The sequence below is a fragment of the Echiichthys vipera genome (genome assembly GCF_963691815.1).
Source record: "Echiichthys vipera genome assembly, chromosome: 10".
Lineage (NCBI taxonomy): Eukaryota > Metazoa > Chordata > Actinopteri > Perciformes > Trachinidae > Echiichthys > Echiichthys vipera.
The window spans coordinates 20,596,125-20,614,163 of record NC_139835.1 but is presented as its reverse complement, the minus strand read 5'-3'; the positions used below and the strand labels follow the sequence as shown (position 1 = coordinate 20,614,163).

General features: G+C 40.9%; 1 protein-coding gene across 1 annotated transcript; it reads right to left on the bottom strand.

Annotated features, from left to right (window-relative positions):
• Positions 1–3,310: 3,310 nt before the first annotated feature.
• LOC310952981 (vang-like protein 1) lies at positions 3,311–17,919 on the bottom strand (the record flags this gene model as incomplete). Its single annotated transcript, XM_083921866.1, has 9 exons — positions 3,311–3,571; positions 4,177–4,411; positions 5,113–5,263; positions 6,706–6,741; positions 7,391–7,524; positions 8,201–8,376; positions 9,517–9,945; positions 16,647–16,818; positions 17,849–17,919. The coding sequence occupies 9 exons, from the start codon at positions 17,917–17,919 to the stop codon at positions 3,311–3,313; spliced, it is 1,665 nt and encodes a 554-aa protein (XP_083777992.1).
• Between the last annotated feature and the right edge of the window lie 120 nt (positions 17,920–18,039).

Genomic DNA, 18,039 nt, shown 5'->3' with positions numbered 1-18,039 from the left:
CCTATAATCACAGTTTATGTTTTATGTTTTTTTAAGACCTGATCAGAGTTTATAATGAGTGTGTATTGCATTTCAGAGCGTACAGAATCCCTTTGATATTGCCTCACTCTGGCTTCAGCTGTTGAGTTCGTTTGACAAAACTAGCCTCCACTATGTTCACTTCTAAGATATACTTTTGATCTCAAAATGTAGGCATTCTAGAGGACTTCTCGCCCTCATCCACATCAATGATAAATATCTTCAGCACACCCATTCTCTTCAAATATTCAGCTGGTTGGTTCTCACAGAGCTTGCTTCTCATTGGTTCTCACAGAGCTGGCCTCAGCTTTGTAAACATTCTTTTCAAATACTCAGGTTTTTCATGCTTTTGCACATATTCAGCTTTTTAAATAATCGCTTCAAATATTCAGCTTTTTTATATTTTGCAAACATTCATCTTTTTTTCACTGTAACTTCAGCATTAAAGCATTTCCACGCATTTCCTGCAGAAAATGCATTTTCTAGTTATACATGGCAATCATTATGTCTAATTATTAAGGTAGCAATAAAGGGCTGTAGATGCCAACTATATCTGTCATCTAATTAATTTCTTGTTCACACCAGAACCTACTCCAACTGTGCAACTACCATACAATACCAAAAGCAGCACAAATGGTGTAAAGTAACAAAGTATATGTACTGTAATATTGTATTTATTTTTCTTACATTACCTGAGCATGTCTTTACTTTTATATATATCTCTACTGTACATAATTGGAAATTCACAATGATCAGCACTTTCAAAACCTACTGTAATTACTTTTACTTATAATCTGTTCAATTACATACATTGTGGCTCATTGTCCTCAGTGTCAAATAAACCAAACTGGTTGGTAAATGTCCTTAAATTCCCTTTACTTGTATTCTCCATCCTCTTTCCAGGTAATACAATTTCGGATTATGTTCGGTTTCAGCTTTTAAATTGTAAAACCACATGCTGTCTCCATTTTCAATAACCTTCCTCTAATCTCTTCTTTCGTCTACTTCCTCCTTTTTTCATCAGCTTTATTTCTCACCTGAATAAATGGGGCAGGTAGCAGCTGCACAGGGAGATAATAATGTCATTACACCACTGGACTGACTCTGGAAACCTCATTACAATGCAAATTCCACATCTCTCTTCCTTTTTGGCATTCCTTTACTTTTGCTTTGCTTTCTTTCTTTCTCTTTTCTTTTGTAATTCATTTCTGTCTTCTTGTCTCCCTCTGCACACAATGAAAGGAAACACAATTCAAAACGACAGGAGGGTGGCGACTGAACAGTGACACAGATGTAGAACTCTAAAATGTGTGTGATGAATGGTAGGATACGCAGGAAAATATGGAGACGTTTCCTCTTCCCTAGCAAAAGTAATAGGGGGAAATATTCTTTCAGGCTGAATTATCTGCCATTAGAAATAACAGGTTTATCTTACAATAAATGTGATAAGAGACAGCACACTCTTAAAAGTCAATTCCACATGTGAAATGACACTGCACATTTTAGGGATTATTTTTCTCCAAACAATGAAACTACTTCTGATAAAACTACTACGAGATGAAAAAAAAAACAGGTGACCCACTAATTAATCACTTTTACATAAAAATACAACAATCAACTGCCTTGAAAAGTTGATACAAATATTTATTTTTTAAACAAATGTGACTTTGACACAGCTGCTTTGATTTTACATGTTGTGTTGTATAAAAGAAGACAGGGACAAAACATTTGGGAAAGCAATCTCTTTTCTTCATTATGTTCTCTTTCTTTCTCCTATTGTCTCTCTCTCACACACATACACGCACACACGCACACACGCAAACGCACACACACACACTTAAAAACTGCACATGTATGCTGAGCATATGTTTAACTGAGGCACATGTGTAGTCAAGAACTATTTACAACCATCAACGCTCTAAGAGCCTAAACTAAACGCCACCGTCAGTCACCACAGTAACAAATATGAATTTACAACATAACATATAAATACAGAGGCTTTTTAAAAATACAGATCAAATGCTCATACGAATGAACAGCTTGATTGACGCTCAGGACAGTATTCCTGTTCCAGTAGCTAAAGATAGGTGGCAGTAGTGTGACAAAATACTGACAGCAGAAATACTGGGTTGAGATGATTTACATTAAATTATTAATTTCATTTGTGACCTTTTCATTTTGGTGAGAGCTTTGGACCAAATGTCCTGAATCTTTTGAGATTGCTAAAGTAATATTTCTTCAGGTTATATTATGTTTTCAGGATTTACAGTATGCAGATGGGAGTTGTAATAATACTCCCACCTCATGATGAATTGAGACGAAAATCAGGGGTATACATTTTGAAATTAAAAGGAAAAAAGGCGACTGTAACACAAGCTATAAAAGTTTGACCACATGAACCTCACAGCCTTCTCTCTGCTAGCTTACAAGAAGATCAGTGTACACTGCACACACTTAACTGTACATATATAATAAGTTGCCACATGTGCTTGTTTTCAAAATCTACCGGCTAGATCATTTACAGTATGTTCAGTTGTACTGTGGTTGGCATTCAGTCCAAGAGATTCTAGTGATTTTGACATTTGCCTTCATCTATTTACAGTCCAATTATCTTCACAAATACAGTGCTGACAAAGTAAAAAAAATAAATAAAATTCAAGCAATGCACAATTTTGATAAAGTATAAAAGTCTGGAGGGATAAAGAATATTCACATATAAATACTGTACATACATTTGAAATACATGACAGTTAAATAATCATTACCAAGATGAAAAACAGCAGTTTTGGTGAAAAGGGTCCGGGTTTTATCAAATGTCCTGGTCGCTAACGCTAAGAAGAAAGAAGAGACAGGTCGAGACAGAGTGTACACTACACTCAAAACACATACACACTTTTTCATCCTAACTCACACACTCTCCTCCTAAATCATAGACTCAGCCACACAGGCACACACTGGCACACACTGGACACACTGGCACATGTAAATAAAAGGAAGAAGAACATCTGTGAGGGTCATCTGTCGTGCATAGAGGAATACCTGACCTGTGTTCGGCAAATGTCAGCACAGAGAAATCCAAGCATATTCCCTCTGGTTTTCTTTCTTTTATCGTCTTTCATGTCGCCCCAGGACAATTACAAGGACAGAGAGATACTCTATGTGAGGAAATACATAAACATAAGTACAAAAACAGTAAAAAAAGTTTTTTTTATTTTTGAAAAATTCAGTCGTATAAGTGTCTGTCATAACAGACTGTCCTCTAAGTCCAGATCAGCAGCACTGGTCCACTGTGTTAAACTGAGGTTTCTGATTGGAGCAGCAGTATAAACTTGTGAGACTTGGGGTCGATGAACTCTTCAGTCAGTCGGATGTACGGGATGCCCTTGACGGTCACAGCTAAGCTAAAGTCAAGACATTTCAGCAGGAACTCTGACCCCTCCTTTATGCCACCGGTGACAGAAGCCTCGCTGACCAAAGTCCACTGGTCAGCCATCCAGCGCTCAGGGCCGTACTGCAGGGTCGGACTAGGGGCCAGGTAGGTCTCAAGAAAAGCCTGGACACACAAAACAGCCAATGACACTACATGCCGAGCAAATAAATAAAGTTTTTAATGACACAATTCTGAGAAATTTATTTTAAAACCAAGTGGATGGTTAAAAGCAACGATACTCAATTTCAAATCTGGGTTGTGTTTGGGTGCAGGGTGGCCTGCTGACTGTGTTTTAATCCACGATAAAAATAAACAGAGATAGAGAAGAAAATGTCAGGATCCCCCAAACCTCCCAACAGAGCCCCTGCTGTCCTCAAATCCTATAGACACACATGCTTACACCTAAACCTCAGTACATTTAAAAATAAAGTATTTCAAAGCAAGGTAAGTCAAGGACCTTTAAATGTTTATTCCTTTTTATCTGATAGTTCATTATTATTGTCTGTTTATTAACTGACCCTTGCCTCCTGTCATTTTGCAAAGGGGCTCCTGGGCCAAGCAAGTTGAGCATTAAAGGGTATTTCCAGTTTGTCTTTGCACAGTTTTGTTCCACCATTCCGAATTGCAAAAATCAACTTAATACTACTAGATGAACTTCTGAAATATGGGAATATGGCGACGTCACTAAAAACAGTCCGACTGTTGAATTGCTGCGGATCCAAACTCACCTTTGGGCTCATGTTATTGACCAGGCAGAAAGCGAGGTGCTTCTGGATGCTCTCCATGCTGTGGCAGTGCTGCCTCCTCGTGGTCCGGAGGTACTTCTGCAGTGCACGGGCCATGGAGGGAAATATAGCCAGAGCTGCTTCGCGCACATCCATGATATCAGACGGTGTTGCCTGCTCATCCTCTTTCTTCATCCGCCGCACATGTGTGAAGGCCTCCTCCACAGCCACCACCAGCCTAACAGAAAGGGAACACGCACGCACGCACGCACGCACGCACGCACGCACGCACGCACACACACACACACACACACACACACACACACACACACACACACACACACACACACACACACACACACACACACACACACACACACACACACACACACACAATTTTGAAATGGATTAATTTATTTTTGCATTTATTCTAAATTCATTTTTAAATGTATGTATTTATTTATGTCTATGTATTATTTTCCCCTTGCATTTTACCCCCATTTATGTCCCCAAACTTATTTATCTTGTATCATTCTCTTTATCAATTTGTGCATTTCTTCTTCGTTATGCACATGACGGGGAATCAATGTTCAGTCTTACCAATCAGACTTCATACTTCAATCAGAAAGGATGCACATTTAAACAGGTCTTGCTGTAATTAATTTACTCAGACTCCTGAATCTCATATTAGCTTCAGATAAACTTTGAATTTTTTTCACAGAGCAAGGGCTGTGGATTTGTCCCCCATCCCTTACATTAGAACTGGATCTTTTAATGGCCACACATGAAACATTGATATCCTATCGTTTACTGAGGCCAAACAAGACATGCAGTCAATCCATGTGCAAAATTGCTTTGACGTTACTGAGATGCATGTCTGAAAGTCTCTTGATCAGTCAGCTGCTCTTCGACATGCTGTCATTTGTTCCCGTGACTCACCTGGCTCTACGTTTACGGACTCTTCTCTCATAGTCAGCCTCTTCGTAGTACAGCTCATTGTGTGCGCTGTCTTTGCGTTTGGCCGCAGCTGTAACCATGGCCCTGGACTGATTACCATTACCAGGCTGCGCTCCTGCTGTGTTCCCCGGGGCTGCACCGAAAGGAGAGGACAGGGGGCAAATTGGTTATGTCAGTATGAGCAGGAGGAAGTAGCACATGACCCCACCAGGGCCCCTGACTCTGATTAATGGGCGCAATCTCAATCTCAGCCATAGACAGAAAAGGTCAGAAAGAAGGGGCTCAGATCTAGATCATCAATGGAGGTGTATGAGAATATGAATAGATTTAAGAAAGATTTGAGTGTGTGTTAATCTTTGTCTATCTAGGGCATCCTGCTAGATCAAGTGTCTCAGTCACAGAATGTTAATTATAGCACTGAGAAAAGAGGCAATTTCCACTAGTAGCATCTATGTTTCTCTGATCCAGAAACCTTATTGGTGGATTAAATATTCATAATTTTTACACTTCAAAGGCCATAGTTTTTGTCTGATCTGTGAATTTACTGGTTAGTGTGACAAATCCATAAAGCTAATGGAGCTTGTACAGCAATATATTATAGTTCCTGGGGTTTTATTGTGGGGGAGTGAGGTCTTGTCCATATTAATGAAGATCAGTAGAGTTTGGGGGGAGATTATAGAGAGTAAACGCTGCAGGTCAGGTAAGGATATAAATCATTAATAATCTGATATGCATATGTGTAAGTGCAGGTGAGAAAGAGACGCTGAATGTATCATTAGCGCAGGATGATAAACTATCCTACTGTATACTGTGGAAAGATGGCTTAGGGAGAATTTGCACAGTGAGCATTATAAATATATTTTCATTGAATATATGGGTAAACAACAGCCTCTTTAACTTCCTGGCCTATATATTGATGCTATGAAAAGAGCGACTTTGAATGACTGTGAATGAGAAAGGCAGAGGGGGGTGGGTGAGTGAAAAATTAAAAAGAAGAAGTTGCGGGGGTGGGGCGTTGGGGTGTGTGTGAGCGAGCCGAGCTCAAGACGTGGCTGAGCATGAGGAAGGAGAGATGTGGGAGTATGTGAAGAATGAGCGTTACTCTGATGAATTATTTAAGGCTTGAAATTCCATGGACCCCTAGAGGCCTCTCGGCTACGCTTTGATAGGGAAGGGGGTGGGGTGGATGGGAGGTGCTATGAGGACACCATATCCCATACTGCATCCCTGCCATATAGTCCATCAAACCCACTGTGCTGTGTAGCAGGTGGGGGGATTTATGGGTGGTGAGTGGAGGACCCTTTTAACTGCAGGAATGAGTGCAATATGTGGCATAATAGGATGTGTGTACGTGAGCGCAGGGAGGCAATATATCAAGTGCGTTGTAGCCCCACCGTTGAAGTGTGTGTAGTAGGAGTGCTCGTCGCAGATGCAACATACAGTATACAGTACATTATGTCAGGGCCGGAGACATCAGAGTGCAGTAAAGACAGAGTGAAGTGAACCATAAAATTACTGGCTTCCCGTGATAAAGTGCTGTGCAGAGTGATGTTGAGGACTTTTATTTGTACTTACTGTCCAAAAGGTATTTTCTCAGTTTATTTTTAAACGCTGCTCATGGAAGAGACGGAAATGCAAAAGAAAACATCACAACAAAAAGGAAGAAATACTGAACTAAAACAGGGACCTGTTTCACGAAGATAGACTGTGACTTAGATCTTAATCATAAAAGTGTCTGGTTCTTAACTACTTTAAAGGGGCGGGAGTTGTCAAATTCACCATGGAAACAGTCTTGGTAAACATAGTATCAACATCAACGCGGGCATATTGCGCAGGCGTCAACATTTAGCTTCAGCACCTTACTGCAGTGTTTACATTTGACACACACTGCTACATGTAGCTACATGCTATAATGTCAGAGAAAGCTGTAATGGTGGTTGCCAATACTGTTAATTTCTCCCTAATTTGGTATCACAGTCCTGCTGGAACATGTTTGATTGTATAGTTTTTGGTTTGGCTATGTTGGAGGTTTTTACAGGTAGAAAGTAGCGCTATAGCTGTAATTACGGAGAGAGCCTACCAATATTCAAGACAGTGTTGATACCTGTGCAGTATGCTTGTGTTGAGGCCGATGTCCAGTGGGTGTGATCTAGCATCTACCTAGGCTTAAAATAAATTGGGTTTGTCTATGCGTCTATAGTAGACAGTGAAAGTGAACCAATATAGGAGGTCATTATTAGGAGAGAGTGAGGCGACTAACCGTCCACGTTGTACACCTTCAACCCGGCCAGGTGTTTGGCTGCCCGGTGCTTAGAGGCAGAGAGAAGGGCTGGGTTATGGAGTGGGAAATCTCTGTAGTAATACTCCAAAATGGACAGAGCAGCCTTTTGAATGCTGTGTGCAATGAGAAAGAGAGAGAGAGACAGATGAAGAGAGAGTCAACTCAGAGACAGAATAAATACAATTAACATCAAGGCTGATTTATATAAGATACTGAATAATGTCCTTGAATCCACTCAACATTGAGTTATCTGACAAACGGAAGAGGTTCTGTTGAACCCGTTTTTATTTTTGCCTGGTGTTTCTGCTACGTCTTCAGGTTTTAACCTTCGTGTAAATTATAAACCCATTAATAGTTAAGCCTTATCACACAAACCAGAAAATACCACAGTTGTCTCCTGCTCCTGTTGAAGTCACACACTCAAACAGCATAGACACAAAGTTAGATGTCCAAAGGACGAGCCTCTGTGTCCGGCACTTTGTCATCCCCTACCCCCACCAAACTCCTAGAATAGCTTGCCTTGAGCAGACAAGAAGGCTGATGAGTAACTCAATTACTGCTGTGCCAATCTTCCCTGTGGGCATTGGCCTCCAATTACACACATACTTCAACAGTGTAATGACTTTGACCAAGTGCCAGTGTGTCTGTCTCAATGTGTACTGTACAGAAAAGTCATATTAGCATATACAATTCTAATATGTATTGCTAGTTTCTTCTTTAATCCTTCTTTTTCATGAAGAACTACGGTATATGCAGTACATAGAAGAGCTAATAACAGTGCTTGCGTACCTCAGCTGTCCTATGTTGTAGTGACGTGTCTCTCCGTCTGTGGAGCGAATGACACACATGCTGTAGCAGGGCTGGAGGTGGCGGAGCTCCAGCAGCACCACGGCCAGGTAGTGGACAAACAGCTGGGAGTCCACGAGGGACACAGCAAACTGGACGATCCCATGGTAGTCCTCATCCTGCTTAGATCACATCACAAGCTTAGTTAAAACGTTCACTGCTTAATGAAAAACAATTCTTTAATTTTATTAAACCTATATTTAACAAGAAGAGGGTAATTGAGATTAAGAATATTGTTTTCAAGATCAAGACAGGCAGCAATAACAAGTTAAATAGATTAAATAGCAGAAAAAATGCAAACATGTCACTAATATAGAATGAAACAAAAATGGACTGAATTAGGCTAAAGTGGCTAATAAGACTAAGATTGTTCCTTTAGAAATAACTGAACTAATGGCACCTTAAAAACAACCCCACAGCTATAGAAAACCATGAAATAATTTAGTGCATTTCACTTTTAGTTGTGTGATGAGTCATGTTTATAGCATCTCAAGTGGCAACCTCAACTGCAGTTGCTCGAATGGCCACAAAAAGCGAGTCAATCGCCATAGACCGCCATGGTAAAAAATGCCCAACTTTACAGCAGAAAAAAACACATTTACATTGTGGTACAAGAAACTTTTTTGGTCCCTTTAACTAATTTCCTCATTCATGACAACTCTCTGGGGGATGAATTTTTTTATAACCCACATAAATTGTATCAAGCCTTAAAATTCCACATAATTAAAGGCATCGCTGCTTTGAGTGCCAGGTGGGTGTTGGCAGGTGGGTGTTGGCACATTATAATAAAGCTTCCCTTGACCTGCCTCAACTCCATCAATGCTCCACCTGTTTGCCCATAGTTAGACTAACCAGGAGAAGGCGGAGTCAAGCACTGCTAAGATGGTGACAGCTCTTCAGATACCAATGGGTGACATCACGGAGACGACGTCCATATTTTATCCAGTCAACAGTTGATGTGCACACTGCACAATTTTGTTTTAGATATATGCTTGTGTGGACGAACAAAAACGAAAAAAAAAAAAGGATTTTCTTTAGGTTAAGGTAAGCCAAATTAAAGGACTACTAAGTTGTTAGGACAAATAAAATGCGTTAACATTTAATATATCATTAAATGAATCTCTTAATCTCTTGATTGTCCACTTGAATTAAAAAAATATATATTTTAAAACCTTGAATGGCAGTTATATAAAACAAATATTTTGTTAAAAATGACTGAAAGTACATATTATCTTTGAAGCCCTAAAAATACTACCCACCTGTGCATCAAGGATCCGGACCCCATAGAAGAGCCAATAAGACATGGTGAGAAGGAGTGTGAGTGTGGTGAGGAAGGCACGGTACACACACACTCTGGGCAGGCTTGCACGACCCGGCTTGAGAAACAAGGCCCACATGGCCACCAGGAGGATGAGGAGCTTGAAGGCGATGGAGAGGAAGAGGCCCTCGCAGGCTGCGCCACAAGCCTGCAGCCTGTCTGGCCACATTACAGCCGGAAGAAGCAGGAAGGCCAGGGGCGTGGCCAGCACCAGCAGCCCCACACACAAGCCCACAGCCAGGGGAAAATAACGGCGGAAGCCTTGGGTCCGGTCCTGTATTCCCTTCCCCAGTCCAACCACTTCCTCCTGGGAAATACTCAGCTCTGAGGTGCCTGTCACTGCGGTGGTGGTTTCCCCCCAGTTATCATCCTGTGGGAGGAAATAAAAAAGGGTAAAGGAAGTTTATGGTACAATCCTTTCTTTTTTAATTTAAAGCTGCATTCATTGAGGTTTTAAAAAGCTGTAGATTTAATATTGACATATGATCACTTTATTAAGGGAAAAAAACAGTTTTTTGTACATCCAGCAGACAATATGCATCATTTACATTCATATGAATGTAAGTTGTAAGTACAGTAGTCATTCTCTCTTTTCGCTGATACTAATGTGTCCAGTTTGTGGCTAACTTTATCTGTGTGCCGTGTGGTGCTGGGCAAGGCGTGTGCAGTGGGTTTATCAGAGCTATTTTTGCTATGTCAGGATAAAGGTAAATGAGAGCTGAAAGATGCTAAAGGGCACAGATATGGGTGATATTTCTCTGTATGAGTGACCCCTTTTACATTACCCATAGTTATTTGATCCATTGAAAATACAAAAATATTGGCCAGTGCAGCTTTAAATGTAATTTTTCAATGCTATGAGCACAGACAAAATTCTGTTGACCTCTTTTGTATTGGGGTAGCGGAGAACATCTCAGAGACACATACTGTATATTATAATCTGGACAAAGAAACCCAAAACTTGCATTCCTAGATGCACCTAGAGGTAAGAGAGATGTGTTTCTTTGTCATTTTAAAACCTAGACCAATCAGAGTAAAATTCATGAGAAACAGTAAACCCAGAAAGTGACAGCCGAAATGCCTCCATTATCCTATTTTAGTCCCATCTTTCCATGAGCATTCATAGATTGTATGCACTGTGCACACAGAAGCACATCCTTCATGATATTTATATGATTTTCTTGGAGTTTTGCCTCATTATGACAGCCCTTCAAAGTCCTATTGAAGTAATATAAGATTGCCAAGTGGGGAGGGCTGTAGCGTTCATGTTTGCAGGAAGATGACGACGTATGCATGTACACACACAGTGAATCACAACAACAAAAGCTGAAGCTTTCCAGACCCATCATTTCAAATTAGAGTCATTTTTTTTTTCATTCTAGCCAGCAGGGTCATTTTAAGCAAAAATCCTTCCAAGACAAAGAGACAGGGGGAATAAATAAATGACAAGTCTGCTCTAAGGAGGCATTTCTTTTTTGTGTGCCTGTCATTAATTCAGGTAATTAGCCATTTATTGTTCCCCAGAGTGTAACTGCATTGTATGTCCTGCCAACTACAACCAATCACAAGGGCAGCAGCTGCAGAGAGGAATGAGGGCTAGAAAAAAAAGACACGCTGAACAGATAAGCCTTCATGGCTTCACACACGTGTGCACACATACGCGTCTACCTAAGCACATCAAACAGTCGACAAAGCCCCAAACTCGAGTCATATGTGCCTGATGAAGCTGCTGGGAAACCAGACAGGCAGACAGGAGGCGGTCACATTCATTCTCACCTGTCTAGAGTGTGTGTATCCCTCTGTAAACTGTGCCTATTAAGGAGTCAATACAAGTTTTGCAGATTAAATAAAACCTGTTGCTATTAGTGGAAAGTGGAATGTGAAATATGTAATTGACATTGCGTTTGCATATTTCCAATCATGAAATTGCAGCATGAATATGGTACATGAATATGAATTCGGCCCTCCATTACTGTTCACAGCTAATTAACTCAGCCACGCTGGAGGAGGGGATGCCAACATGAGCCAGAAGATGAATGTGCATGAGAAGAGGAGTGAAAAAGTGAGAACGGGCAGTGGTTTGTGGTGTGTGGATGGGGTGGGGGTGGGGGTATCTTTCTGCCAGACTTATGGGTGAGGCCAGAGGTCAACTATGCAAGTGCATAGTTGCTCCATTTAGTATCCAATCTTATTTCTATTCCTCTCACAGTCTCTTTCTTTCTTAAGCTAACTCTTTCAACAGGGTCCCAACCTCTGGAATAAGATCTCTGAACAATCAATGTCATTCCACACTTCTCAGAAAGAGCATTAAAAATGATGATAATAAAAACAGTATCCCATTAAGCTTGACAGTACATTCTTAAAGTGTAATTCACGCGCGAAATCATCCCATGGTCTTTTTTGGCAGTTACATACATCAAATAAGCCATCGAGACAGTTTTTTTTCGTGTAACAACTATTAATGGAGAAATACAGGTGAATCGCTAACATTCGGACGTGGCTAACACTGATTAGCTTGGGGCAGTATGGTGAAGGCATTGAAACATCTTCTTTAACCACAAATACTACTCAAAATAACACCAAACCTCTGCAATGTATGATAAGTATCCCTACACATAAAACAAAGCACTAACAACGTAGTTAGCAAACCCGGAGTTTATTAAAAGAGTGTTTTGAAAGACTTACCAACTGGCCCTGGTACCAGCTCCTCTCATAGTAAAGTCCATTCAAGTCATTACCAAAGTCAATCCAAAAGGAAGGAGCCCATTGATGCTTCAACTGGCTGTTAGCGACTCTCCCTGATTTCTCCGTTAATAGTTGTTACACGAAATAAACTGATGGCAAAATTTTGTCCATCTGTTCACATCAATCTTTCATTTTATTCACCCAATAAATGTCCTGTAGAGTTGAAGTCTGTCAGCTCTAGAAAATGTGTTGTTTTAACAGGTTATATTCATGAGCTGATATCAGATCAGCAGTGTATACTTGCTCTGTCGTATAAAATATGCAAATGAGAGCGACTATATCTCGAGTTCGGCTGTACTTAAACACAGTCGGGAGCAGAGAAACCAGACTGACTGTGTCACTCATCACCAGATGTCAGTTCTGAGGCACGGTTTTGATTTTTCCTCGCTGAAAGAGGAGGAAGAAAAGTAATTTAGGGCTTTCAGGGAAGTCATTTTGACATGTCACAGTGGGCAAAGCGCAGGTGTAAATAATAAAACGAATGTCCTGGTAATGTGCATGCTGGCTCACTGTCACAGCTCACTAAGACACTTGAATGGAACAGATGTTAGTGACGCCTGTTCTTTTCCTACAATGATGAGTCAAAATGTCGGCTGTGAAAAAGACAGACTCAATCAGACATTTTAGCAAGTTCAGGCAATTATGCATCCTAATAGTCGATCTTTTAATACAGCATGCTCTATCTCACCTTGATGTTTTAAAGGGTAAGTTTGGATTTACCAAAGATACACGATAACACAGACAAACTAACAAGTCGAGGCAGTGGTAGACCAGCAATCCCCATGTTCTGTAAGGTTAAATTACTGCTTTTTAGTCTGGTGGCTTTGAAATGAGCACAGAGGATTTCTGCAGTGTCCTATAGGAACTGACTGTCTGTCGGCAAGGTGAAGCGGTAAAAATATTCTAAATAGAATATGAACTTAAACTGATTTAGATTTTTTTTTAGGTGATTGTTTATTTAGCTATAATGGCTATTTATCTGCTGCTCCCATCCATAGCAGTACATTGCTTAGCTTCTGTGTCAGTCATTCTGCTTCTTTAAACTTGGGACTGCCACTTACTGTTAACACACTGACTATAGAAGAGTAACTCATACAACCCCACTTTAAAATCCCCAAACTATTCCTTTAACAATTTCTCTCCTGAGGAGTTTATACTGACAAGCTTTCACGCTAATGTCTCATCTACTGAAAGAAACAGTGTATCACTTGCCGAGCTAATACACTGATAAAACCAGCCATTAAGTCTCAGTGGATTAATCCAAAAGATTAATGCTACACTAATCAGGCCTGATCTCTACATACAGTCAAGGGAGGAGGAAGAGTAAGTCACTGAGAGAGAATGTAACAGAGAAGGGTTACAGGAGAGAGAGGGGGAGCAGCATGACTGCTGCTTGCTTGGCAGTCTTTTCGTCTGGCAGAGGGTGAATATGGATTATGGTTAGGCTTGTTCCACCATCCCAAAGCACAACAACACAACAACATTCTGATTAGTACCGTTCATACAGACTCACACATACACACACCAAACTGTCTGCCAGCTACAAAACACAATGACTAAGCCTCTCTGACTTGGGCGGAGGTTAAAATCACATTTACACACTGGTGTGTCTGCGAGCAAATTAGTGTCACTGCGTGAGTCATAGGTGGAAAAAACAATGGCATTAGTTTAAAATGCCTGGCAGTTCTCCTACAATTTACTCCATTCTCTTAATTGAGGTGGTTATTTTTACATGAAATTAAAAGCTGTGAGTGTAGCAGCAGGAGTGTGCAATGAACAGGGCAAAGAAGCAGCGTGAAATGCCAAAACAAGAGTACATGGTTCTCCCAATACGGTTTGGTGATGCTAGAGCTAACATTGTGATTCAAAGCCGCTGCCTTCTGGCACAGTCACACTGTCTCACAGTCTCAGTAACAGACTTGGCGCTCTATGACTAACTGACACACACACACACACACACACACACACACACACACACACACACACACACACACACACACACACACACACACACACACACACACACACACACACACACACACACACACACACACACACACACACACACACACACACACACACACACACACACACACACACAGAAGATGTGGTCCAAGACCGTATCCTTATGTCATAGTCATGCGTATAAACATGGAGGATTATTTATATCAGCTTTCCTCAAAGTGGCGTTGGCTGGATGCTAAGGCTAATCTCAGTCTGTGAGAAAGTCTCTCTGCACTGGAGCCTGTTAGTGTTACAGCAGCTCTGCCGTCTCACACAGCTGCTCCAAAAAACGTACTGGCTGGGGAGGACTTTGGTGGTGGTAATGATGGTGGTGCTGCTGTGCCATTTGGACACATTTATCTTGAGGGCTAATGCAGTACAATGGCAGATTACCTTACAGCTGCGGACAATAGACGTAAGCTCCGAGCTGACAATCACATGACATTGTGGAATGTGGCTGCCAAGCCAGAAGGGGATGCTGAGTGGAGACGGCAAAATAGGTCAGACCTCTCTGAAACGGTCAGAAAGTCTGAATGAAGACACGTTCGTATCCTAATCACCTTAAATAAGACTCTATAGTAGATTTTTTGCAAATAGCTTGTATGCAGCCACTCCACTTAGACACATTTTCTCCTTTTTCACTTACACACAAACCAACAGGACATACACAATAACAAAATGCTCTCTTTTTTGAGTAAAGTAGGTCAGAAAGCCTGTGAAGGCAGCCCAAGGCAGCGTTCTCTCTAAATAGCAATATTTATATGCAACACATTTTTCTTCCTGGGGTCCCAAATCCACTCCATCATGATCATATACATACTGTATACCAAACATCATATTTGAGTAAGGCTAGGTTAATCACGTGTACCTCTAATTGTGTTATATGATGATAATAATGTCCGTTTTCTCAGCATTCATTATGATGTACATGCAATTACAGTACAACTATTCAAACGTGCATTGACAGGAGTAGTCTGCTCCGTATTTGCTTGACTTAGATGAGAAGATCAATACCAGTCTCTTATCTGAGTGGTAACATGAAGCTGGAGCCAGGAGACAGTTGGCTTAGCACCAAAAGTGGAAAGCTTGACTTTGTCCAAAGCCAAAAAAACCCCACCTACCAGCACCTCAAACTCACTAATCAACATGTTATATTTTGTACAGAAAACATATCGAAAACATATCTTGCACATAAAACAGTCCACACAACCACTTTTTGTTTTTTCACTTTGGGTTCTGTACAGATTAAACCGAGATATGAACTGTTAATTAGAAGGTTTTGGAGGCATTGGCACGTGTATTCTGTATTATTTATTTATATTTTGTACTTTTGGACATAGCCAGACTAGCTGTTTCTGCTTGCTTCCAGCCTTTGTGCTAAGTTTACCAACATCTGGCTATTCAACTTTTAATATAGCTCCAATAAGTGCATTTATTGAACTTCCTTAAATAATGATCACGATTTGAATGCATCTTTAATCCCTACAGGGTTGACTTGAGCTAAGTTTAATATCCATTTTCTCTTTGAGCTGCATTATCACAGCATTTTTTCCTCCTGTATCTACTTAAAAACCTATCAAAAATTGCTTTCAAAGCGATCAGCATGACAGCTACACCCAGTATCACATGCACATGCACGCGCACGCACACACACACACACACACACACACACACACACACACACACACACACACACACACACACACACACACACACACACACACACACACACACACACACACACACACACACACACACACACACACACACACACACACACACACACACACACACACATACACACACACAAACTGTAACACAGCGTCTGTATAAATCCGTGCAGGCCTACAAGAAGGATGCTAATCCTCTGACCTATATGATCCCTTGTCACCATTGTTATTATGTGTCAAGAGCTGTGGCGATGGGCAGCCAGCTGCTGTGAGGACGAGTTTAAAAGGTCATTGTGCCGAGTTTATACTGTAGAGGGATTACAAGGCCTTCTGATTCAATTCAATTTTATTTATAGTGCCAAATCACAACAAAAGTTATCTCAGGACACTTTACAGAATAGGTAAAGACCACACTCTATGACTAATTTATGATTTACATAGACCCAACAATTCCCCCGTAGAGTACGGTGGCAACAAAAACCTTCCCTATTATAGGAAGGAACGTCAGACAGACCCAGCTCTGTAGAGGACGGACATCTGTCCTCTGGGGAGGAAGAAAAGGAGACTCTAAAAAGAGCCTGAATACCTTCACAGTTAAGACATCTCATTTTTGTTGCATGAGCAGTTTTGTGTACGCTTCCATGGAAAATACCTGGGCATCATCTCCCTGATCTTCTGCTGGTGTGGGTTCTCCTGGCAGCGGCTCTCCATTGTGAACGGGGGAGTCCTGGGAGGGCGTGTCAGGGGGGTTGATGATGACGGATCTCTCAGAGCGACTGCTGTCTTTACTGCTGCTGGCCTTGTGGCGCTCACGGCTTCGATCCCTGGAGTTAAACAAACACACAATGAAAGAAAGAAGAACATAAACACTGAATTCAGATCATGAAAACACATACTTATAGTTGATTAACCTGGAGGATATTATGTTGATTAAAAGTGTCTATAAAATGCTGGAAAAGTGTTAAAATGCCTTCAACCTTTGTCCACAATCCTAAAATTCTGCTTACTTACTTATTTACTCATATATGCCAAAGAAAATATGAAGATATTTATATTGAGAATCTCGGACCAGCAAATGTTTGGCATTTTTGCTTAATAAGTGACCAAATAATCAAAATATCTGCCCATAATGTTTCTATTTCTACAAAACAATGCCTGAAACCATAAATCAAATTACATAAAGACAATGGGCAATCATTTTTATAATTTAAATCTTTTTGATATATCTCCAGCTTCTCGAAATGTGCTTAAAATATGCTGCTTTTCTTTGTCTTTTATGACAGTAAACTGAATATTTTTTCGACTATTCGTCTGACAAATCAAGACATCTGAAGATGTCACTGTGGACTCTGGGGAATTTGTGATTGGCAATTTGTATGATTTTCTTTGCCAAATGATTTATTTGTGATAATAACAGGCAGGGTATTCAAGAATGAAAATAATTGCTAGTTATAGCCCTACTTGGCAAAACATGGTGGAAAGGGATGGGAATGGATATTGAGGAATAAACGGGTTGGGAATCCAATGATTCTCTGATTTGCAGGATAGACCGAGTTCACTGAAATAGGTTAGAGCCACTCAGCTGTGACGACCCTAATCCACCAGCTCTGTCTGTCAGGTTGTTCTCTTTTAGCCTCTCATCTGATTTATTTGCGTACAACCAACATGTGGAAGACAAACACAGCAAACTCAATGTGCACTGAAGGCATTAAATTAAATATCATAAAAAAAGGTACTATGAGACTTGCATTGTGTGATCTAGCACGCAGAAATCAATGTCATGCAGAGGCAGAGATAGATAGATACAGAGAAGCGAGACAGTCGGATGGAAAGGCGGACAGACAGGAAACATACCCATGTCGGTTTGATCTCCCCGAGCGGCTGGAGTGATAGGAGTAGCCCGAGTGGGTCGACTCGGTGTCCATTCCAACGTAGTTCAGAGCCGGCGATTGGCCAGGGGATGAGGAGAGATTCGCTGTATGGCAGAGAGGGTCAGTTGGCAGCAGTACTCCGAAGGAGGAATGGGTTGCTATAGAGACGGGCCT